The following is a 25,298-nucleotide window of genomic DNA, read 5'->3' on the forward strand; positions in this document are numbered from 1 at the left end:
GCCTCTTCTGTTCAATTTAGTAAGTACCAGTTAGAAAGGCGGTTTAGTCTTTTTGTTTGTTTTCTTTATTTGCAAATGTGTATTTGCTGGAAAGATTGTATCTCTGTTGCTGCAACTTGTATTTGTGCTGGGGGGAGGATTCTCCCTGGTGTCTATAAGCTGTAACATTTCCATCTTGATTTTACAGAGACAACTTTTACTTTTTTCTTTCTTTTATTAAAAGCTTTTCTTTTTAAGAACCTGATTGATTTTTTGGTTATCTTGTGTAAGACCCAAGGGGAGGGAGTCTGCACTCACCAGGGAATTGGTGGGAGGAAGGAGAGAAAGGGGGGAGGAAAAGCCTGATTTCTCTCTGGGTTAAGATTACTCTCTCTCTCTCTCAGGGAGAGTCTGGTAGGGGGAGAGAAGGCGGGGCAGGTGAATTTCCTCTCTGTTTTAAGATTCAAGGATTTGAATCACAGGGATCTCCGAGTGTTACCCAGGGAGGGGAGAATCTGGGAGGAAGAAAGGAGGGGGGAATGGTTTTTTTCCCTTTGTTGTGAGACCCAAGGGGTTTTGGGTCTTGGGGTCCCCAGGGAAGGGTTTAGGGGCCAGATAGTGCCCCAAAACACTATATTTTTGGGTGGTGGCAGCTCTATCATTTCTAAGGGAGTAATTAAGCTTAGGGGGGTTCATGCTAGTACCCCATCTTTTGGACACTAAGGTTCAGAGTGGGGGTTGATACCATGACATGCCCCACTACAGCCTTAGCCTCTTCCTTCTTCAGAACTCCTGTCTCTGACCACTGGCTTGTCTACTGACCATGACTCTAGCTCTGCCCTTTGGTTCTATTCTGACTTCCAACTCTGACCATTATCTTGTCCTCTGATTTTGCCCCAGCCATTAGGCCAGATTCCTGTTCTGACCACTAAGTCACACCACCTACACTCTAGTCTGACACCCTGCACTGAGGCAGGACCAAGTAAACAGACCATTCTTGACACGTGTTTGTCCAAGCTATTCTTAAAACCTCCAGTGATGGGGATTCTACAATTTCTCTTGGAAGTCTATTCCAGAGCTTAACTACCCTTGTAGTTAGAAAGTTTTTCCCTAATACCAAACCTAAGATCTCCTTTGCTGTAGATTACGCCAATAACTTCTTGTCCTACCTATAGCGGACATGGAGAATAATTGATAACTATCTTCTTTATAATACTTATCAGTTAGTAAGAAACAACATCTTTAACATCTCTACATTTTTCTGGAATGGGAGCTAGACAGTAAGCATTTGCTTCAGGTCTTTACAAAAAATAGGGAAAATATGTATATACAAATATTTTCCAGGTATCACCATTCCATGTGAAGGGTAAATAAATATTACTGATTATAGGAAAGTTATATGCTAGCAATTCAAAGATTATTCTAGATCATGCTATGCAATAACTAAACAGAAAAAGTAACCCTCATTTACCCAATGGATTATTTTAAAATATTCTATTCAAGTGCAGGTTGCATATTTAAGAAATTAGAGCCTATTAAAATTAACTTCTTGCAATGCAAACGTTTATTGTACTCTTGCACACGAGGAACATAAGAAACACACAAAATGTATGATGAAATTTGTAAAATGGTTGATTGGAGAAAAAATTGATTAAACTGAAGTGGACTTGCTTAAAAACATTCCTTTCTCTTCCCTCTCATCCTTTATTTACTGAAGGATATGTTTTTCAGACATAGCGATTAGTGATTGTGCGTGCAACATGACATCTTAAAAGGAAGCTGATTTTCAGAGTGCTGAGTACAAGCCCTTGAAAATCCAGGCCCTTCTAAGGTGACTAGTGATTCTGGATGCCCAACTTGTCGCTTTTGAAAAACTTGGCCTAACGGAAGACATAGGAAGAAATGAAGAGTAATAATTCTACACTTTTTAGTTAAAAAAATATGAAAATTTCTAACAAATATAATCTCTTCACCCCACATACTTAACAAATACACTTAAAAGTGTAATATTTAACCCACAAAAAGATGTCCTCAAATATCAGATGCAGACAAATCTGGAGAAGCCAGAATGGATCATTCAACTTAATTCCCTAGCGCAATGACCTCAGCTGAACAAAATAAAGGTGAAATTGATTGCGTATTTTGTGTTTCATCTATGTTCAGCGGTAACACAGAATGACAGAACAGTGATTTACAAGAGTGATGCAAATTCTAAGGGCCAAAATGTTCTAAAGGACAGCCTCCTTTACCATTGATGCAATCTGCAACTGCAGAAACTGCTTTCACTTCAACCCAAATGCTGTTGGGCTTTGTCCTGCCATCAGGAAGAAAAGGGCTTGTGGCTCCTTTAAGCCCCCCCTGCCCAATTGATTACGAGGTGAGTGCAAAGAGGACAGTTACCTTAGCCAAGGGCAACTGTATGAGGCTGACTCAGGTGGGATGCCAACCATCTTGTGTATTGTAGGAGGGAAGGTATTTATAGACAGTTCTCTCCAGACCAGGGGTTCTCAAAATGGGGGTTGGGACCCCTCAGGGGTCGTGAGGTTATTACATGGGGGGTCGCAAGCTGTCAGCCTCCACCCTAAACCCCGCTTTGCCTCCAGCATTTATAATGGTGTTAAATACATTTTAAAAAGTGTTTTTAATTTATAAGGGAGTCGCACTCAGAGGCTTGCTATGTGAAAGGGGTCACCAGTACAAAAATTTGAGAACCATTGCTCCAGACAATCTCTCTCACCATGGACCAGATCACTCACCCTCCCCACCCATGGGATCAAAGGAGCTCTGAGTTTTATGATCAGTTGTGGGCACTGCACTAGTTGCTTTTTTCTTTGGGGCTGAGAAGGAATTTTTCACTCATTGGCAGATTGGGTGAGGCAGGATGTTTTTTCGTCTTCCTTACAGCAGGTCAGGGCCCCAGTGGGGTATTTAATGAGGGTAGGTCAAGTTCTTGCAACTTATCAGCTATCTGGTGCAGGTCCTCATTCCATAAGGGGTCCAGTTCCCTGATAAATTGGAGTTGGGAATCTGGGGGAAGGGAGTTGGCATTCCTAACGTCTAGTACAGCAATGAGACGACCCCCCTACCTCCTTTCACCCTCATAGGGCGGAGGGTGGTGGGGTGTAAGCAATGGGTGGGTTGAGCAGAGCTGATGACAGCCCTTCCAAATAGGTGAGAATGATTAAGGAAAGAATGACGACCTACACTATATGATTTTTTGATGAATGTGTATTAACCTTATTAATCCATATCCCTTGAATCTTGTCTTTCTTCCTGCCGGGTTAGGATAATGCACCTACATTTAACTGCAGGAGCAAATCTGAGTACCAGTGCCTCAAACCACCTGATTGTAGGTGCAGACCAGGGAGTTAGAGATGCAAGTACTTTTTTTCACCTGTTATTATTTGCTGATGTACACTGCCCACCAAAATAAAGGAGGCTGGGCATCAGTCCTTTGAGAAGTACCCTGCTTCAAGTCAGAAGGAATCAATTATAAGCCACAGTTTTTTCATGTTATTATTCTTTGAACATTATTTCATATACCACATTGCAAAGTACTCAGTTAAGGATTTTCTTGAAGGTGAAATTTTACTACACAAAAGTAAAGGGCAATTTCAGAACAACATTGACTCAATTTACCTTTATCCTGTCCATGTATGCTTCCATTTTTAACTGCTCCACAGCTTTTCTTGCTTGAGATATATTGGTTGTGTTGTTATTAGACATGATTTCCTTCATTCTGTTTTCCCTAGAAAAATCAAAGGTTAAAGCATTTGAAAAGATGCTTTCCTAAACAAATTCTTATAGGCTTGGTTAGGAGTACACTTATCTAATGTAATACAGCGATCAGACTACAATTAACTCTCCCTAGACTAAAAAAATAAAATTAAATGTGAAGTTACCACTGCTAGACTACATAACTACAAATGTAAACCACATAAGATGACAAAATAAGTACCAGTAGTTGTTCACCAATCCATCTATACTCAATTCCCCTGTTCATCATCTACCATCCTCCCCACATATTTGCACCCTCAACCACAACTCTGAGCATAACTAATATGCCAAATCACAAATGCAAGTTTCTACACAGAAACTGCGTAATTTAGATTGCCAACACAGATCATCCATTCACATAACACAAATACATCTCAACCACCATTTGCAATTTTATTCCAGGCCTCACTTACACACAAATACAAAGCCACATACAGATCTGTTGTACATATGATTTATGAAAGCCACACCATCCTGATATCAGTCATCAAAACAGATGACTTTTTAAGCAATAAGAACAGTAATAGTTAAGACTGCTCAAAGGCTGTTCAGGAAGCGTACTAGAGATAAGAGTAGTGGAACAGAGGCAATCAAGATTGTAAAGGGAATTAAGGAGTTGAGTGTAGCTGGCGCGTTCAACTAGATAAGTTCAAGCAGTATAGGTTCATCAGTGGCTATTAGCCAGGTTGGGCAGGGATGATGTCCCTAGCCGCTGTTTGCCAGAAGCTGGGAATGGGTGACAGGGGATGAATCATTTGATGATTACCTGTTCTGTTCATTCCCTCTGTGGCACCTGGCTGTGGCCACTGTTGGAAGACAAGATACTGGGCTAGATGGACCTTTGGTATGACCCAGTATGGCCGTTCTTATGCTCAAAGACTTAACTGCTTATTTCCCGGTTTTTTTACGGTTTCCATGATTGGGATATGTACTTTACTAGCCTAAACACAAAACAAACCCCCATTAAGTGTAGGAATTACCCTGCTTTTAAAAAGCAAATAGTTATGTATCAACTATGAAGGTAACAAAGATAAGATGGGTAAGGTAGAATCTTTTATTGGACGAACTTCTGTTGGTGAGAGAGAGAAGCTTTGAGTTTATACAGAGCTCTTCTTCACGTCAGGGAAATGTACTCCGTGTCACAGCCAAAGACAAGGTGAAATAGATTGTTCAGCATAAAGAGTTAACACATGTTGCAAGAAACCATTCATGGTGAAGTGGGTAGTTAACACCTGTGCAATCACAGGACAGATGGTTAATAGGTTACAGATTGTTGTAATAAGCCATAAATCCACTGTTTTCGGGTCTGTGATTTTTAGTGTCTAGCAACACTACCAATTTAAGCTTCCAGACCCGTCTTTTGAAAGTGTTGTGCAGGTTTCCTCTGAGGATGACGACAGAGGTCACATATGGGAGTGTTCATCAACAGGCGATATGGTGTTTTTATCTTTTATCATTTTTCTGTCAGTATAGTGATTGTTTTGTTTCACCCACATAGTAGTTCTTGTGGTATTTAGCGTACTAAGTACTGGGTTTACCATGGCTCCGGTGGCACTGTGGGTCCAAGCCCACACTTGGAAGGAGCCCACAAAGGGTTAATTCAGCCTGGGCCACAGCCCAGCAATGTGAAGAGTCAGCAACTTCCCTGCCAACTGAAACACTCAGCAGGCTGGGAAGCACAGTGTGCAGATGAAAAAGGGACTGGGAACCCCCTGTAGTTTGCACGCCACTGTGTTCCGCTGGGGCCTGGGACTTGTGCTGCCAGCTGCACTACTAGTCCCAGAATGCCCCACACCATGCTACCAGCCACCCCAGCTGAAGTGGTCTGAGCTGACCAAAAAGAAACTCCAAGTAAGGAAACGGTCTGGTGCAGGGAGAGGGTTCCTGGCATTAATCCCGCTGAGCTCCTGGCTCCCCCTACCCCTGAGTCTCCCCCACTCTCCTAGAGTGGTAGGGAGCTGGGGGCAGCCCCCCAGTGAACATGATGCCCAGGGGCTCCTGGGCACTGTCTTGACCCTGCTCTTCACGGTGGGGATTGGTTGTCTGTGGTCCCTGGGAGCAGGGTGGGCGGTGACAGTGGGGCTTGTCAGTGCTGGCTGCCACACCCTCTGCCAGTGGAAATGCCCAGAAACTGCCCTCCTGCACTCTGGGGAAGGAAGGGGATGCAGCCCAATTTTGGGGAAAAGGGACAGTTGTGGGGCAAGTCAGGGTGCAATGGGGAAGCTGGCAGTGACTCCGTGTGGGGGGTGTAGGAGAAGGAGGGTATGTTTTGTGCAATACAACAATTCACTATGTCATCTCTAGAAACCTGGCTTCAAGTCTTGATTAGAAGTCACAAATGTAAGTGTGCTTAGGTAGTTTTATCCAAGTCCCCCAATTTGCATACAGTTCAGTAAAATTATACTCCAGGAGGAATTCTGTGCTACTCCACATGCATAATTAATGAGCCACACATTTTTAAGTTTTTGAGCAGAAATAAGCTTGTGCGGAAATGTTGCTTCAGTTCTGCCTTTTGCCCACCACAGGGCACTGTGGTGCAAGAACAGCAGCAGCTCACAGCAGAAAATAACTTCTGCAGTTATGCCTTCTGCAATAGAACACAGCAACAGCTCCCGGCCAGCAAGGGAAGAGAAAGAGCCTCCCTTCTTCGCAGCATCTGTCAAGCCAGCAGGACCGGCTCTAGGCACCAGCAAACCAAGCAGGTGCTTGGGGCTGCATAATTCCAGGGGTGGCATTCTGGAAGGGTTTTTTTTTGGCTTCGGCAGTTGTACTTTCAGAGGTTTTTTGTTGTTGGTGGTGGTGTTGCTTGGGGCGGCAAAAAATCTAGAGCCGGCCCTGCAGGCCAAGGGGAAATAGACAGCATGGGGTGCTGGGGAATGTCAGACAGGAGCTCATAAGGGCTAGTGGGGGAGGACAGATTGGGGCAGGGACTAAATGGGAGTGGAGGCGCAGGGCTACAGGGGTGAGGGAGGTGCAGGGCCACATGGTGATGGGGGAGGGGGAGCAGATCTATATGGGGATGGGGGTGGCTGAGTGGGGATGCAGGGCAAGATAGGGACGGGAGAGGGGTACAGAGCCACATAGGGATGGGGGGAGTGGATGTTGGGACATATGTCGACAGAGGCTACAAGGACACATGGAGGGGTACAGGGACACATGGGGACAGGGTCAGATGTGCCTGACTGAATGGGAGAGGCTAGGGATCAGCCAGATTCTGCATGGGGGACGCTCTCTAACAATCTTGCCCCCCAGAAAACCGGTTTCATACTGTTCCCACCCATACCCAACAGCCCTCCAAGTTCACACCCAGGCTCCTTTCCAACAATTTACTTCCCTCTCCCTCAACTCCTCTGTTACCTCTACCTCCCCCAAGCCTTTGTACTGCTTCTGAGGGGTGTGGGAAATACAATTCTGTAGTGTAGTTTAAATGAATTATTATTTCAGGTTCTGTATTAATATGCCTAGTAAGGAATCTATTTGTCCTGAATCTCTTTTGTTGTCTGTATTGTTACAGACATACTTGCTGACCCATACTGCAAAATAAATTACCGAAAATTGAAACTGGTATGATTATATTGTGTTATTTTGGCAAATAAAATATGGAGAATTTAAAAAAAAAATTCTGCGTACAATATAAGACCTAATCCAACTTCCATTGAAATCAGTGGAAAGACTCCAACTAACTACAACTGGATCAGATTCAAGTATTAAGGGGTGCTCTGGATTTCAGGTGCATTAGTATTGACATCTGATGAGATCTACTGTAATGGTGGCAATGTCCCAATCAGAAAATATATATTTGTATAAAGGCCATAGATGTGCATGGCACTTTATAGATATAAAGTGAACCAAGTTTCCTGCCCCATGGAGCAGAAAAATCAAATATAGAAGTCAAATGATGAGTAAATATAATATACAGGCATTTGTGGGTGAGAAGTGGATGATCGGGGGGGCGGGGGGGGGGGCTAACTTCCCTGTAAGATACACAGGAGTCTATGTGGGAGGCATAGTTCAGTGGTTTGAGCATTGGCCTACTAAACCCAGAGTTGTGAGTTCAATCCTTGAGGGGGCCATTTAGGGATCTGGGCAAAAATCTGTCTGGGGATTGGTCCTGGTTGGATTAAATGACCTCCTGAGGCCCCTTCCAACCCTGATATTGTATGATTCTAGCATGGTGCAGGCACTCAGGGAACCCACTCAGCCGACCTGTCACGGCCAAGGAAGGGGCACACCATAGGTGCTGACTTCCCCTCTAGCCAGATGGTGCTCAGGCCCTTCCCCTAAGTCCTCTTCCTCACCTCCTCCCACCCAGAGCTTCCTACACACTGTGAAACAGCTGTTTGCAGCAGACCAGAGGCACTGGGAGGGGGAGAGAGAGGAGTTGGTTAGCAGGGCTGCCGGCAAACAGAAGGTGCTGGGAGGGAGGAGAGGAGTTGGTCAGTGGGTATGCTGCGAGGTGGGGGGAACTTGTTTGCTGATGGGTGCTGCTCATCAGTAGCACCCACTAATTTTTCTGTGGGTGCTCCAGAAAGTTGGCAGCTATGGGGGAAATGCTCCCCCAATTCAGCACCAGCCCAGCCATGGCCAGGGGAGGAGCACCTATACCATGGCCCCAGCCCTGGAGCTCCTGCAGTGGGGAGAGGCGCCTCTTCCCCCCAGCCCAGGTGCTGTAATGGGAAGAGAGTGCTGGGGGGAGTCTTCTATCCCTCCCAGAGCACCCTCCTGCACCCCAAACCCTTCATCCCCATCCCAGAGCCCTCACAACCCTGCACCCCAACCCTCTGCCCCAGCCCTGAACCCCCTCCCACACTCTGAACCCCTCAGCTCCACACCCAATGAATTTTGTTATGTGCACCAATATGAAGGCGATGTGTCAAACATCACCTTCATATTGGTGCACATAAAATTCATTCTGCACATATGTGGGGAAAAAAGAGAGGGAACACAGGGGATGAGTGGGAGGTGGGTTGTATAAAAACTTTGGCCTAAATCTTATGAGCTATCACATTAAGTAGTAAACTTTAGGTACTCAGTCAAATAGCAAACACTTAAATGAATATGAAGACTTCACTCTGTGAAATTCAAATAGCATAATTAAACCATTGGTATGCTGAATATCAGTTACACACGTGAAGTACGAAAAAGTACAAAACAGAGACATAATCATGTAAGTAAAGAATGAATTATATAAATGGTTCATAGCAAAGAACCAAACCAATTAATGAGAGCACCAGTTTATACACTTAAGAATTCTGAATTAGGCAAGTCTTATTTGTGCATTTGCATCTCAGCAACTGACTACCAAAAAGGCACTCAAATAATAGGATGCTGAACACCAGCTACATAGAAAACCCTACAGTTGAGTAATGCTGAATCTTATAAGATTATTAGGGGGTCTATGGAGTGCAATTGCACCTAATGGGATGGCAAAATCAACTAAAAGTTAGATTTCAAAAAGCAAGGGGCACAGCTTTTTAGTAGTTTGGATTTCACGAAATGCAAAGGGATAAAGACTGCACAAGTACTGTTTCCCATTCTCTCCATAGCCTCTTTGCGGGATTGTGGATCTGTGCAATAGGCTGGAGTGGCAGAATACAAGCATCACAACAAGTCATTTGGAGTGGACAGAACTTTGAGTAAAGCAAGTGAATGGATGGTTGGCAATGGCAGCGCCCCCATCCCAATCAGAGATAGGCAGTGAAGGTGCACCATATTCATCAATAAGGTCAGGAGGAGCCACGTACCATTATCAATATTAGTTAACACCAGCATCTGGGAAAAAAATACTATTAAATTGTATCAGTTGCATCTCAAGAAGTCAAGGGCCTTTTAAAAAGGCAACACTGTAGTCATGTTGTATTGAAACATGTGTTAGTCGCCTGAAATGAATGCTAGACTCCTCTCCTGGGTTCACCTTGACTAGCTACATGTTAAAATACAACTTGCCATGTCTATGCCAGGGTTCTTAAAGGAGTTAGTAAAACTGTTAGCTAACAAATTAAAACAAAAAAGCAAGCAAACTTTTCTCCTAGTCCCTTGGCCTTTTCTTACATCCTACTGCCTTTATTGCTCACGAAGTACAAGATTACCCATTTGGATGAGGTGGCTCCCTCCTCAAATGAAATGCACTGCTTTGGAAGTCAAAATGTGTAAGAAAGAACTCCAAGTGGTTCCATAATATGTGACAAACTTTTAGATTCAAGTTGGCTTTTCTGCTTATACAGCAGCATGATCCAGTGGGTTCAATGCTGGACTGAGTCTCGGAGAACAGCGCTCTAAATCCCAACTCTGTACAGGATCTGCTCCTTCCAAATCCCTTGACCTCCATGCCTCAGTTTCCCCATCTGTAAAAGGGGAGATAAGGCTATATACCCTTGTTTGTAAAGCACTATGAGATGTAGGAATATAAAGTGCTTACAAGTACAAAGAATGATATGCAACATAATATTACAGGGTCATAAGCAACTGTTTCCTGTCATTGTTTTGTCCACTGGTAGCAGATAATCTTCATTTTGTTTCGATTCTCTGTTGGCTAGATGATAGAAGAGGCAGATCCATTTCTATATTTTTTTGCCATAGCACAGGGGAAGGCAACCTATGGAACGCGTGCCAAAGGCAGCACACGAGCTGATTTTCAGTGGCACTCACACTGCCTGGGTCCTGGCCACCAGTGTGGGGGGGATCTGCATTTTAATTTAATTTTAAATGAAGCTTCTTATACATTTTAAAAATCTTAGTTACTTTACATACAACAATAGTTTAGTTATATATTATAGACTTATAGAAAGAGACCTTCTAAAAACGTTAAAATGTATTACTGGCACGTGAAACCAGAAATTAGAGTGAATAAATGAAGACTCGGCACACCACTTCTGAAAGGTTGCTGACCCCTGCCATAGCACTTAAGTCCTGAGACAAAACTAGAAAGCAAAATTTTATTTGAATAATAAAAAAGTCATTTAAACTCAGCTGAATTAAATGGCATGAGAAAATCAGCTAATTCTGGTTCCAACTGTTTTTTCAGAAATTCACTCACCCAACCTATAACTCTGTGTCTTCCTGTACAAGCATTATATCACACCACCAGAGCTCACTGGCTGATCATAGCTGGAAGGCACGGTACTATTTCTAGCTCTGATTTTGAAAGATATTTAGGCATCTAATGATTCAAATATAGTTGCCTAGGCACTCTTGAAAATCTGCTAAGTGCCAAAACACTTTTTAAAATCTGTCCCTAAGCCTTACGGTGGTGTCACACACAGCACACCCTTCTCAGTACTCTGAAAAGGCAAGATTTTCTGAAAGCAAGAACTGGTACAGTAGAACAATAGAAACATAAGACGTTCCTACTTGGTCTATTCCACTATGCTGTTTTGGGACACTCAGTGGCTAGGGCCAGAGGTGTCACAGAAGGTGGTAAACCTTGTTATCTATTCATGTGTCCAATCTCTTTTTGAACTCCTCTAAAAATTAAACACAGTTCTCACCAAGTAACTTCACAGTACGGTTTCCCTCAGTTCCAGGTGCACGAAGTTATTAGGCCAATTGCACCTCTGATCACTCTTGGTCTCTTCAAGTGGACCCCATTCGGGTCCCAAGCCTCTAGAATCACAGAATCATAGAATATCAGGGTTGGAAGGGACCTCAGGAGGTCTAGTCCAATCCCCTGCTCAAAGCAGGACCAATCCCCAACTAATCCCCAGCTATCATCTTTGTTAGGGTAAAATCCCACGATTCTTCCACGCTCAGACTGGGCTTTGGACTGCATCCCCTGGTACTAACAATGATTATCTCAGCATATCTGACAGGCTCAGATCCTGCAGTTCTGTTTCCTCAGGGAGCAATGACTGGTATCCAGTAACCAAACAGCCTCCTTAAAGCAAAGTAATATTTTATTTAGAAAAAAAATGATGCTACAGAACACAGACTTTAAAACCATAAACCATCTTCATTTACAGTCATATAGACAGCACTTTTGAAGTTGAGGATTGGGCTGGAGCTCAGGAACTGAAGTCGGGGGGCATGGGGGAAGAGCCGTTGTGGGCTTGAGAGAGAGAGTTCCAGCCCGAGCTGCAACTCCTACTCCTGGGGGAATTCTGCGCTAAAAAAAATAAAAAATTCTGTGCACAATATTTTAAAATTCTGCAAATTTTATTTGTCAAAATAACACTATATATTCATGCCAGTTTCAATTATTCTGGTAATTTATTTCAAAATAAATGTCAGCAAGTATGTCTGTGACAATACAGACACACAGAAAAATTTCCCCAGGAGCAGAGAATTAAAGAAACCCCTATGACAACTCAGTTCCTGCTTCTCTTCTCCCTCCCCTGCAGAGCCCTGCCAGAGCACCCCTCCAAGCTGTGGGGCTCCCTCAGTCCAGACACTCACACCCTCTGCCCCATCCAGAGGCCAGCCACACACACACCCTGCCCCAGCACTCACACCCCCTATCCCGCAGAGCCCTGCTGCCCCACTCCTGGCCAGACACTCACAGACCCTACCCTCCTAGAGCCCAGGGATCCAGAGTAAGAAACAGCCTGCAGCTGAGTCCCATGCTTGCACAGAGTTTCCTGCATACCGCTGCCTCCTTCCTTCAGGGTGTGCTGGGAACCGCAACTGCTAGGAACCCTTCAGTTCTCTCCCCCTGACCTTGTCTTCTGTTTGCAAGCTAGTGGCAGCCAACATCTCTGCAGCCCACTTCTGTGGGGAAAAAAGGAAATTCTGCACACTCAACATTAATTTCTGCAAATCCTGCATTGCGCAGTGGCTCAGAATTCCCTCAGGAGTATACATTGCTATTTTTAAAGAGCAAGCATGAGTCCTGCTAGCCCAAGTCTGTTGACTTGGGGTAGGAGGCTCACTCCAAAGTACTGCATAGACGGACCCTTATTCTATTCATATCCATTATTACTTATCAGTATTCTTAGACTATGCAGTAGCTCCATGTCCAGCATATCATGTTTATGTTGTTTCCCATGCCCTGATGTAAATAATCTAGGTCTCTATACCTTTGTTAGTGTGGTAAACTGGCATTTTTGATATGGCCTTTTTCAGTCAAGAGGATGTTTTGTTGGTTAGCATATCACATCAAGCAGCTGTTCCCCAATGCCTTCCTTTTGACATGTTGTAGGGGTCTCCTGGAAGCTCCATGATAACATTCTGCCATCCACCTAAAGGGGATTATTTTTCTGCCTCATATTTTTCTGGATGCTGCTAACTCATCCTTGCCAAAGATGACTAATCTCTGGTGCTTCTGAAGAACATTTTTTTTTTCTTTTGAGGGATCAAATTGTACCAAATGGTGCATCAAAGGCCAAATTCTGCTCTGATGTTAGCAGGAATTGGACAAATATTTGAGTGTAAAATCTGGCCCTCCATGTTTTTTGGGGCACCATGCACATTTACAGAGCTTGATAAATACTTCTTATTCAGTAATTATATAGCATGCCGTCTATATTTTAACAAACAAGGAAAATTTAGCTGGTCATCTCTTCATTGCAAGGGCTTTGTCATTTTAAATATGCAGCATCACTGGTTTTCAGATAAGCTGTATTAAAAAAAGGAAGATTTGAAGCCATTGTACAAATTTTCCTCTGCTTCAGAATACAATCTTAAACCAAGCGAGTGTGCTACAGAACTAGATCTAAGAAGCCATCTATTTACTTATGTCTTCTTGCAACAACTGAGATTGGTTGGGCTGGAATTATTAAAGGTCATGTAGGATAGTCTTAAGAGTTTGGGAGCTGTGGCTTTCCTTCAGAGGCCCATAACTTTACTGTCTTCAACACTTGCCAATCTACATCTGTAGTGTCCTTAGGGACAAAGCTCAATACATTTTTAGTTTTATTGTTTGCGGCAAGGAGTAGATTTCTTTTCTCAAGCCAGTTCTATAATTTATTGGGCCATGCAGAAGACTAGGACTAAGCCCAGCCATGCTAACTTTTTTTCATACAAGTAGTCCTGTTTATTTCAATGAGACTGGACAGCGGCCATATGAGATAAGATTATTCATACGGATAATGGTTTGCAACTCAGGCCCAACACTGCAAGGAAATCCCTATTGCATTAGGAGAATGAACAGCCAAACTAGAGTCTTACAGTTGTGTGATGAAGTATAAACATACTGAAGGGACTCACAGAAACAAGAGTTAGAAGGTTTGCTGTTGCAGACACATTATACACAACAGAAGCATGACAAAAATATGTAAATCCGAAATCACCACACTATAATATTCACTATCTACGCTATCTCCCCAGTCTATACCATACATTCTTCCCTGCCCCCCTGTGCACAGCGGTGGGAGGGGCACCTCCCTTTAAACTGGGTCTTACTCTGACCACACTTATCCTATGTACAGAACAATTTCAGGTAAGACAGAATTATTCTACTGTCTCCCCTTCTCCACAGTTACATGTGACAAAAAAAAAAAAACCCAACTGCCTAGCATTAAACTCCCCACCTGCTAAGGCACAGCTAACTGGCACCATTGTTAACTGCCCACAGAAGAGGTAAAGGATATGCATAGCAGGACCATGCTGCTAGCACTGAAAGTATAATTTTCTTATCATATAGTAACTTCCAAAAACCATCACTACAGAGGGGTTGCAGAATGCAAACAGAAACGTTTCTCAGACTCATTCTTGTACCATCATTGATCCTAAATGTGGCAAGATGATAGCAAAGAGATGTTACTTACCTTGCATGATAACTGAAGCTCTTTGAGATGCTTTATCCCTATGGATGCTCCATTTCAGAATGTGCATGCACTCTTGATCATGGCTTTTGCCAGCAATGTCCACTGGTCTGTGCCTGTGCCCTACTCATGCCTGGTGTGAGTATATATAGGGAATAGTGGGCCCACTGCCATTCCAGTTCCTTCTCAACCCTGAAGTCCAAGAATGACGCTGAAGCAGAGTGGAAGGAGAGTGGTTAATGGAGCATCCATAGGGACAAAACATCTCAAAGAACTCTGGTTACTGTATAAGTAACCTCTTCTTTGAGAAATTGTTCCTATGGGAGCTCCACTTCAGGAGATTCCTGAGCAGAACCTCTATTATGGAAGTATGTGCTGAAGAGGCAGATTTATAACAGAGCACAGAACAGTGATACCAAAAGCCACGTCAGCTCTGGAAGCATGCACAGTGCTGTGAAAAAAAGCATGCACCAATGAGCAAGTAGCAGCTTTACAAATATCCGAGAGGGATATGTACTTCAGTAAGGCTACAAAGGTAGACTGGGAACAGGTGGAATGAGCAATCACTCCAGCAGGGCTTTATAACAGACTAATATGCACCCTGACATATATTTAACATAAAATAGCCATACTAGGTCAGACCAAAGGTCCATCTAGCCCAGTATCCTATCTTCCAACAGTGGCCAATGCCAGGTGCCCCAGAGGGAATGAACAGAATAGGTAATCATCAAGTGATCCATCCTGTCATCCATTCCCAGCTTCTATTTATTATTATAGTCTTTACAGATTAGGTGCCTTCATTCGTTCTGTGATAGAGATGAAAAGTCAAAGAGAAGCCCTGAAGGGCTCAGTCCTGTTGAGGTAAAAAGCAAGTCTTGCATCTAGTGATCGGAGACTAGCCTCCCTCTAAGAGTGACATTTGGGGTAAAACACCATTAAATGGATGTCTTAATGTGGAACTCTAAAGATATACCTTAGGTAGAAAACAAGAGTCTGGACATATCACCTTTCATTGATGGATTGCTAACGGGCCCATGGGGCCATGCTCCCAGCCAATTAGGGGGCTCCAGAAAGATGGGCACACCATCCCCAGCAGACATCCACTGCAGGGCAGCAGAAGCATGGAGCCCTGGTAGAAGCACTGGATGTGCAGGGCAAGGGAAGCCCCTACGTCCCGATTCCTGCTGCAGCCCCGGGACTGGAGGAGCTCAAGCCGCAGCTTCAGGGCTGGGGGAAGCTCTCACTCCCTGCCATGGCCCCAGGCTGTGGTGGGGGGACAGAGCTTCTCCAGTCTTGGGGCCATGCGGGGGGAAGAAAGGAGCAAACGGATTGCAGGGCAGTAGTGGGGGGGGGCAAGGTGGGATGGGGCTGGACTGTGGGTAGAACAGGGGTGGGGAGAAGGGACAGAAAGGTGTGGGGCCACGGGTGGGGTTGCAGGCAGGAGTACAGAGGGCCCCGCCCCCTGCTCTGGCCCAGATCCCCACAAAACCTTAATCTACCTCTGCCACCTTTCTATGATAAAACACTGTGTATGGTGAGTCACCCACTAGGGCCCCTAGCTCTCCTACCCTCACAGCCAAGGTGATATCTGTAAAGAACAAAATGTTGAAAGAGAGATGAAGGAGGGAACAGCTATTCATAGGTTCAAATGCGGGTTTTCTCAGCACATTTAGAACTATGTTGAGGTTCCATGGAGGATAATGTTCCTCGACAGCAGGAAAAAGGTTTAACAGGCCTTCAATGAACCTTGCAGTAGTTGGGTGAGTGAAGACTGAAAACTCTTCAATGGGGTGGCAGAGTGAAAAGCTGTAAAGGCAGCTAGGTGAACCTAAACTTAGCTCAGAGATAATCCGGTGGTTTTCAAATTTTGCAGACTAGGGCATGCTGGAAAAATGAGACTCAAGGAGGTATAGCTCAGAGGCAGCACAGAGTCTGAAAAGATTTTCACTTTTTACAGGTAGGTTTTCTTTGTAGTGGATTTTCTACTATTGAACAGTACTGTTTGGAGATCTGGAGATCAGTCCTTTCCTACGCCAGAGAGGCATCAAGTAGCCACGCCCTGAGGTTAAGCGACAAGAGATGGCAGTGAGTCGTGGTTCCTGACTCCCGGGTAAGGAGACCTGCTGTCAGAGGAAAGTGGAGAGGTGGGTTGCAAGGACAGTCAAAGGAGCTCTCGGAACCATACTTGCCTCGGTCATGGTGATGCTATGAGGATGGACATTGACATGGGCGGCGAGTTCTATGGGCCTGTGGTGCCTGGGCACCAGAAATATTCCTGGTGCCCAGGCACCACGGGCCCAGCTCCACCTCTGTCTGAGGCAGGTACCGGTCTCTCCCTCGGCCCCGCCTTTTGCTACCAGGTGCTTCCCCTCCCCCCCCACATCTCCCGGGGCATTTAAAACAGCTCGAGGCCCCCACTCACCACTAGCAGTGCAGCAGAGCTGAGTGACTTCCTGCCTGCTCACTCCACATGGCTTCAGGTGTCTCCCTGCAGCCCCTGGGCGGGGTGGGTCTGTATCCCACCCCAAGTGCCCCAGTGGCCAGTGGAAAGCTGTGAGGGTAGTGCCTGGGGGTAGCAGCACATGGAGACTCCTGGCCGCTCTGCCTAGGAGCCCCAGGTAAGTGCCACACACCCCTCCCCATCTGCTCCCAGAACCTGCATGCCCCCTCTGGCCCCCAAACTCCCTCTCAGAGCCTGCACCCTCTATTCAGCCCCCAAACTCCCTTCCAAAGCCTGCACTCCCACTCCAGCCCAGAGCCTACACCCAAACTCACTCCCAGAGTCTGAACCCCTCATACCCTCCTGCACCCCCAACCCCTGCCCCAACCTGCACACAGCCCCCAAAATCTGTCCCAGAGCTTGCACCCCCCACTCCCTTCCCACACATCCCCTCCTGCCTCAAAACTCACTCCCAGAGACTGCACCCTAACCCTCTGCACTCCCTCCCAGAGCCTGCACCCCTCATCCCTTCTATATCCCCACCTCCTGCCTGGAGCCTGCACCCAAACTCCATCCCAGAGCCTGCACCCCAGACCCCCCCAAACTCCCTTCCAGAGCCCAACCTCTCAGCTGTCCTGCATCCCAATCCCCTGCCCCAGCCCAGGGCCCACACCCCAGATCTCCTCCCTCACACCCAAATTCCCTCCCAGAGCCTTAGGCAGGTTGGGGGGGTGGAGTTTGGGGGGGGGGGGCGGGGTGGGTTCTGGGCACCATCAAAATTTCTACAGATCTGCCACTCCGGGCCATTGATCTCTCCTGTTTCAACTTGTTCAGGACTTTGAAGAGCAAAGGCATTAGGGGATTCCTGAAGGGATAACTACAGTATCTCCCAGCTAGTTCTAACTGCCACCAGCGCCGACTTTGTCCTTTCCCAGATGGCTGCTTGACCCCCACTCCTCCTCAGGCCCTGCCCCTACTCCACCCTGCCTCTTCCCACTTCCTCCCCTGAACGTCCCTGCCCTCACTCCTACACTCCCAGAGCCTCCTGCACGCCACTAAACAGCTGATCCATAGTGGGCGGGAGATGCTGGGGGTAGGGACTGATTGATGAGGCTGCCACTGGGCAGGAGGCGCGGGGGGAGGGGGAGGAGCTGATGGGGGGCTGCCAGCGGGTGCGAAGCACTCATTTTTCCCCCCAGGGGTGCTCCAGCTCCAGAGTACCCATGGAGTCGGCACCTATGCTGACTGCATATTCCTCTCAACCAGAACCATCAGCACTTCACACTGGAGGACATCACAAACAGATTTCTTTCCAGAAGACTCAAGATAAGGCAAATCTTCTGGAATACTGCATCGATGAGCTCTCACTTGTAGTCGTGGCCCAAAAATCTGCTCAGGGAGACTGCTACTATGTTCCATAACCCCAATAGATAAACCATTGATCTCTCTGTGTCCTGCAATATGCATCATTCCATAGTTTTATGGATTCTGTGCACAAGAACTGGGATCTTGCTCTTCCTTGACAATTTACATAACACATTGCTGTTCTGTTGTCCAACATGGGTCTGACTGAGGGGTCCCAGATATGCTGTAGAAAGCAATGGCAAGTGTAATGGACTGCCCTGAGTCTAAAATGTTGATATGGAGAGCAATCTCCTGGGGAGTCCCCTTGCCTTGAGCTGTGAAGTCAGTGAAGGTGAGTGCCCCAACCTGGCAGAGAGGCATCTGTGGTGATCTTTGGGGGAGGCAGATTTGAGAACAGTACTCCCATACAGACCTTTTAGGGTTTTTTCGCCCCCGTTGAGGGAGTTGAGGACCTTCTGGGTATTGATACCTGCTTGGACAGACGGTGTTTTTTGGGTGTGTAGACTATTTAGTCAGGCTTGAAGATAATGGGAGTGTAATCTTGCCAAGGATGGTATGAATTTACAGGCTGCCACATGGCCTGGGAGCTGAAGGTTTGTGGGCTCTGTTATATTGTAGAAATGAGGCTGGGTATCATAGCAAACCTGCCTGTGAGTAAGTATGCTCTGGCAATAGTAGAGTCTAGAGGAGCCCCTGTGAAGTTTGTCCGTTTTGTGGGTATGAGCGCAGACTTTTGCATTAAGGCAGAGGTCTAAAGAGCCTTGCTGGATGCTGACTGTCACTCAAGAAATGAGCAACCCTTCAGAAGCTAATTGGCCAGGTAGGAAAATGGGATTATCTCCATTTGACTGATATGGGCTGCAACAGCTAAGAACCTTTGTAAAGATCCTTGGGGCGGTGGACAGGCTGAAGGGTAGGACGCAGTATTGGTAATGATCCCTACCACCAACGAAACATCTGTGGGAAGAGTGCATAGATATATGAAAATAAGCATCCTGAAGGTCCAGAGAGACAAACTAATCTTCCAATTCCAGAGGGAGAATTACCATTCCAGCTGCCAGAGTTACCATTCTGAACCACTGCGACACGAGAGCGGGAGAGAGCTGGAGCTGAACTGAATGGAGTAGTCTGTTGAAATCACTTCCAGGATCCATCTGTCGAGGTGATGAGCGGCCAGGAAGGAGTGGACCCATGGGCAGTGCTGACAAAATCTCTGATCAAAAATGCATGAGCACATACACATCCTGAAGTGGAGCACCCATAGGTAAAATTACTTGAAGAATAAAATTTCTGGTAGCTGAGAAATGTTAGACAGTTGTTTAGAATTGTGGAAGTTCCAAGATATCAGCATCAGAGTATCCCAATGTTTTCCTTTTTTAAAATCAGTATCTCCTAGGGTGACCAGACAGCAAATGTGAAAAATCGTGACAGGAGGTGGGGGGCAATAGGTGCCTATGTAAGAAAAACACCCAAAAGTCAGGACTGTCCCTATAAAATCAGGACATCTGGTCACCCTAATATCTCCACTCTGCACCCAATTCCTCTTAGTATTTTTAACCAGTACTTTATATAGAGTATACATGTGGATATGCCTTTGCCAGTGCAACCTAGTGTCCACAAAAAATAAATAAATAAAAATCCTAGGAATGAAATGAGTTTGTTTTATTTTGTTAGGTACTTGAAGGCTTTCCAGCTTGGGTGATCCATAAATAATTAAAATATTTTATTAAAATTCAACACCAGTGTTTTCATCTTAGGCAACTACTATATCCAATACCACAACCAACAGCCTCCAGGAATTCCAGGTTTCTCATGCCCTCTATCAGATTCCACCTGTTTTCAGAACACAGGATCTAAAATATGACTGAATTAATCTATCATTTCACAAGTACAAATTCTTATATAATTCACTTAAAATCTCATTCTGATCTTTTTCCATAAACAATTAAAAATGCAAGCACACGGTTATTTTATTTCATGCTTTCTTATTGTTCAGTATTTCCAATGTCTCTGGTTTCTGTTCCATAGGTTTTTTTTTTTCATATTTCACATTTCAGCTATTTTCACCTCCTAATTTTATTAGGCTTCCTATTTGTGTGAGTAACAACTGTTCTTTTCCTCTATAATTATGAAAGTTATTTTATTGTAATGTTTTCTATTTATAGCATTTTTTATATTTTAGTTCCTCTGCATTTTTATTTCATTCCCAACCTTATTTTATTCCTGCATTTTTCCTATAGGAGAAAAAGATGCCGAACTGGTTTTCTATCCTCTTCTCATTTTTGCTGGAGAAAATGGAACTCTAACATTTATTATTAATTTACTAAAATAAGACAGTAAAAAGTACAACCCAGCCCAAAGAGAGGTAACAAAACGTCCGCAAAAAGATGCTATTATGGCTAAGGGATGCTCTTAGGCTCAGTTAATTAGTGTATGTAAAGCAACTTGAGACCATCATTGTAAAGTGCTATTTAAGGGCCCAATTCTGCACATACAGAAATTTTACTCATGTAAGTTCAGTAATTGCCTTAACAGGATTGTTTATGTGAGGTAAAGCTACTGACACAGGATTGTTTATGTGAGGTAAAGCTACTGACACACCTAAGTATTTTCTAGACTGGATTCTAAGTCACAAATAATAGCCCAGATTGTTGTTTTCTCCCTCCTTTCTTTTTCCACTCGCAAGAAGTGACCCTCCTGGCACAAATCCCAGAGTTATCTTGGTATGTCAAAGAAATGGGTTGGACATTACACAGGACAGGTTGGGGACATAGTGGAAGGAGTGGAAAAGTCAGGCGGATCTGGAAAATCACTGGACTAGCCACAGTTTGAAGACCTTTCTAGCTTTTCCACAGGATCCAAGTAGCCACCATGGCGAGCATATACATACATGCCTGGCAGCAAAAGGGCCAACAGAAGCACACTGCCAGGATCCAGAACCAGCGCATTGGCATAGATTTGCTGTGCAGATGATCCTAAACTCCCACAAGGTTTAGGTTTGGCCACTCAAGAGGACATCATCTTGCCCTTTATTGTTTTTTTTTTTTTAACATTAAATTAAAATTCAAGAGAAATAAAATTGCTATGTGTTCACAAGTTCCCTTCTGTAAACAAATACGAAGAGATTAGGTTATTTCAGACTAATTCCTTTTTCAATTTTTCATTAGCTTGCAATGAGTTGAAGCTAACAAAAGACTACTAGAAGCCCAGAATATTTCTCAGAATGGAACATTTTCCAAGTTACCTCTTTGAATTTTCTGTTTTAAGTGCATTTTCTTAATCAGTTTGCAAAATGTGGTATAGCTCACAGCACCATGACAATAAATAGCCACCAGTACAGCAGTTTCACAGCGAGAATTCTTCCTCCACGGACATGAGCTTCTCCTGGAGTCTAACAGAAAGAAAGGCACTTTTCTGTATGTCCACTGGACCAGCTAGGAGAGGCAGTGCGAAGCACACTGAACTAAAGGACCTGTATGGCATTGGCCCACAGTGGCAAATAACCAGACTTAAAAGGAAAGAATTTATGTGCAATACTTGAGGCTTTTGAGATGGTTACAACAAAACAACAGCCACTAGTTGATAACCATGGGGCCTCCTGTCCTAACCTACACCCATCTCCCGACAAAATAACAGGACTGCATAAAAATACAAGTTACCTAGTCAATAAAATTCACTGACCATCAAACAAGCTCATTTCTATTGAGCAAAGCAAGTAATTGGAAGCTGCGCTAGACTCCAGGCTAGGACTGAGTGTTTACATACAACATTTACAGACCTAGGTAAAGAACTGAGAGTGGTGGTGACTAGTCAATTCGCTGTCGCTCACGGTCTTCCAACTCACTATAATAAATAGGCAAAGATTTGGGATCAGCCTCTCACCTCCAAGTAAGCCCCCCAAACCCTATGCCAAGGTCCGCTCGGAAACGCTTCTAGGGGGCCCGCTGAGCTGACGTAAGATCAAGACACTTGGAGGTTTCTGAGGCTGGAGGCGGCTTCTTCCAGCGCTTTCACGTTCGTTAGTGCAAGGAGAGCAGCTGGCTCCTGCGCGGCCGGCATTTTCCACACGCCGGCCCAGCCCTTGGCGGAACCAGCGGCGAATCAGACCCGCTCGCCTCGGTCGCACCGGAGACAGGGACCCGTGCCCCACTCAGGCTCCGTCTGCTGCCTCCGGTAACGCTCCCAGCAACCCCCCGAGCACAGCGCGCCGGCCCCGGGCAGGGCACCGAGCATTGCCGCCGGGGCCGGGAGCATCCCCTCGCCCCACGGAGCTCCGCACCCAAAGCCAAGCGGCTGGGCAGGACCGCGCAGCCCCCGCCACTCACCTGCCGGCGCCGCGGAGGCTCGGAGACTGCAGCGCGGCTCACGCCCCAGCAGGCGGGCTCGGGGAGCGGCACATGGCGGGGCGGGCGGGCTCCGCGCGCCAGCCAGGGGACCCGCGCGCCCCGCTCAGCCCCCGCAGCAGCCCGGACTGGCGAGAGGAGGCGCGCGCGCTGCAGGTCCCCCAGGTGCATTAGAGGCGGCGCAGCGCGAGTCAAATGCCAACTGCCTGGGGACCAGTGTGCGCGGCGCACGCGCATCCCAGGCGCTGCCTGGGAAAGTCTATTTTATTGGGAGGGCGGGGTGGGGCGGTTGGGGGAAGAGCACGTGCTGGTTTAGCCTTCTGCGGCCTCTCCTGTTCAGGGAGCTGCTGGGTCTGTACTGCTCAAGCTAGACAAAGGGTAGGCTGGACCCCCTCTTCCCTTCCCATGGGGGTGTTTGTGCACAAGCGCGTCCTCATTCAGGCACAGGGTGACCAGGCAGCAAGTGTGAAAAATTGGAACAGGGGTAGGGGGTAAGAGGAGCCTATATAAGAATAAGACCCAAAAATCAGGACATCTGGTCACCCTAGTCAGGCAGGGCATGCACAGAGGGGGGTATGTGTATATGCACGCTCTCCTTCAGGCATGGCGTAACTCAAACTCGCAGTGCAAGGCCTTTTCATGCCAGCCTGAGACCTTGGCTACACTGGTGCTTTACAGCACTGCAACTTTGTCACTCAGGGGTGTGAAAAAACACCCCCCTGAGCACACCAAGTTACAGCGCTGTAAAGCGCCAGTGTAAACAGTGCTTCAGCGCTGGGAGCGCAGCTAATCCCCACAGGGAGGTGGAGTATGTGCAGCACTGGGAGAGCTCTCCCCAGTGCTGGCGCTGTGACCACACTCGCACTTCAAAGTGCTGCCGCGGGAGCACTCCCATGGCAGTGCTGTACTGCTGCAAGTGTAGCCATACCCTAAGTTAACCCACCCATCACCTGGCCCTAAGCAACCACACTGCTCCTGGGCGTGTGCAAAGGGTAGCCCAGGGCCTGGAGCATAAGCCCACCCAGCAACAGCAGCTTTTGTCCGATGGAGCTGGTCCCACTCCTCACTCCATGTATTGCACCCTAATGCACAGAATTGCAGGACTACTGAGGGTTGGGCTAGCATGCCAGGTCACAATGCCTGGAGTTGAGAGCCTGGGGCCAGCCCCTCAGACACAAGCTGGTTGCTGTGTCTCAGATGAACATAAGGGAGCTTGATCTCAAATCCTCTGCTGCATTTTAGGCTTAGGTATATTCCTCATTTTCCTCTGCGTTAATCCAGCTTCATCCTGCACCCCTCTGGAGCACTGGGAGTGCTTTGGCCTATGCTGTATGCAGAGCACCATGAGCAGCCATCCACCCACAAGAAACACCAGAAAAGACAAGGCTACTCTAAAGTATGTGAGAAAAATATAGACCTCAAGCAGGAGGTGAGTTTATAGAGTAAGCAAGCCATGAGCTGCTTTGAGAGTGATAGATGTTTAGTGAGACACAGGATTCACCCACAGAACAGACTTCCCAAGCAACCACTATTATTTCTTGTGTTTAATGGATGCTTCTATACCTATAAATAATTATGTAAAAATCAGGCCCACCAACAGCAATTCCAGACGCTAGGGCAGAACAGTCAATGGGCCCCCTAGAAAGGGATGGTAAAGGTTTGATTTGTGCAGGGAGGGCAGATGGCAAGCCCCCTGCTGCTGCTGGTCCAGCCTCACCACATGGGCCTGGAGCTGGACCACATGCAGCAGCTGGTGCACATGTGCGCAACTCATGGGCACGGTCCGCCTGACATTTGGGCAATGCTGCACCTGTGCTGGCAGCGAGCTGCCTACTGTGCTTGCTCTTTCAGCAGGGCCAGAGTTTCCACATGCCTGGCTGGCTGCCTTCGCTACCACTGGCAGCACCCCACACACATCTAGGAGCCCTGTGGCCTACCCAGGCTATTGCCTCCTTTGCCCCCCACATCGGCAGGCCTGGTAAAAATGGGACCTCTTGTTTCTGGATGGATTTAGTTAGATCAGCTGACCAAGCTAAAAAGTGGGCTTTAATGGCCTTAATCTGAAAGGGCCAACATACCAAGCTAGTGTTGATTCTGGCTGATGCACTAAAAAAAATTAACTAATTTCCAATTCATGGCAAATTTTGCCTTATGTAGTACCCCTGTAACAGCACAGAAGAAAATGGAGCTGGATGGGTGTCAGTGAAGTTTTGGAAGTAAGAATGGAAAGAAAGGAAATAGCTGGGGAAAAAAAGTTCAATTTAAAATGTAAGTAATGTTGAAGGGAAAGGGAGAGAATAGGGAAGAGATAACCAACCGAGGAAATGATCTTCCCTCTAAGTAGTGTGACCAGATAGAAACAGTGAAAAAATGGGACAGGGCTGGGAGGTAATAGGTGCCTATATAAGAAAAAGTCTCCAAAAAGAGGACTGTCCCTATGAAAATGGGACATCTGGTCACCCTGCCTGTAAGTCACATGACCTCTAACTATAAGCTTTCGTGGGTGAATACCCACTTCGTCAGACGCAGGTAGTGGAAATTTCCAGGGGCAGGTATATATATGCTAGCAAGCAAGCTAGAAATAATGAGGTTAGTTCAATCAGGGAGGATGAAGCCTTGTTCTAGCAGTTGAGGTGTGAAAACCAAGGGAGGAGAAACTGGTTCTGTAGTTGGCAAGCCATTCACAATCTTTGTTTA

At 46.1% G+C, this 25,298-nt stretch overlaps 1 protein-coding gene across 3 annotated transcripts in view; it reads right to left on the reverse strand.

Annotated features, from left to right (window-relative positions):
* GNG4 (G protein subunit gamma 4) overlaps positions 1 to 22,669 on the reverse strand; it is a 34,650-nt gene extending 11,981 nt beyond the window's left edge. The window contains exons 1-2 of one of the 3 annotated variants that reach the window (XM_032797559.2): positions 22,141 to 22,311; positions 3,619 to 3,727 (exon numbers count right to left, since the gene is read on the reverse strand). In XM_032797559.2, the coding sequence (XP_032653450.1) occupies positions 3,619 to 3,717 (99 nt within the window). In that variant the 5' untranslated portion in view covers positions 3,718 to 3,727; positions 22,141 to 22,311. Of the gene's footprint in view, positions 1 to 3,618; positions 3,728 to 11,538; positions 11,608 to 22,140; positions 22,312 to 22,583 lie in introns of those variants that run through there. The other 2 variants (XM_032797560.2, XM_032797558.2) reach the window with 2 other exon arrangements.
* Between the last annotated feature and the right edge of the window lie 2,629 nt (positions 22,670 to 25,298).

This window comes from Chelonoidis abingdonii, chromosome 3 (genome assembly GCF_003597395.2).
Source record: "Chelonoidis abingdonii isolate Lonesome George chromosome 3, CheloAbing_2.0, whole genome shotgun sequence".
Lineage (NCBI taxonomy): Eukaryota > Metazoa > Chordata > Testudines > Testudinidae > Chelonoidis > Chelonoidis abingdonii.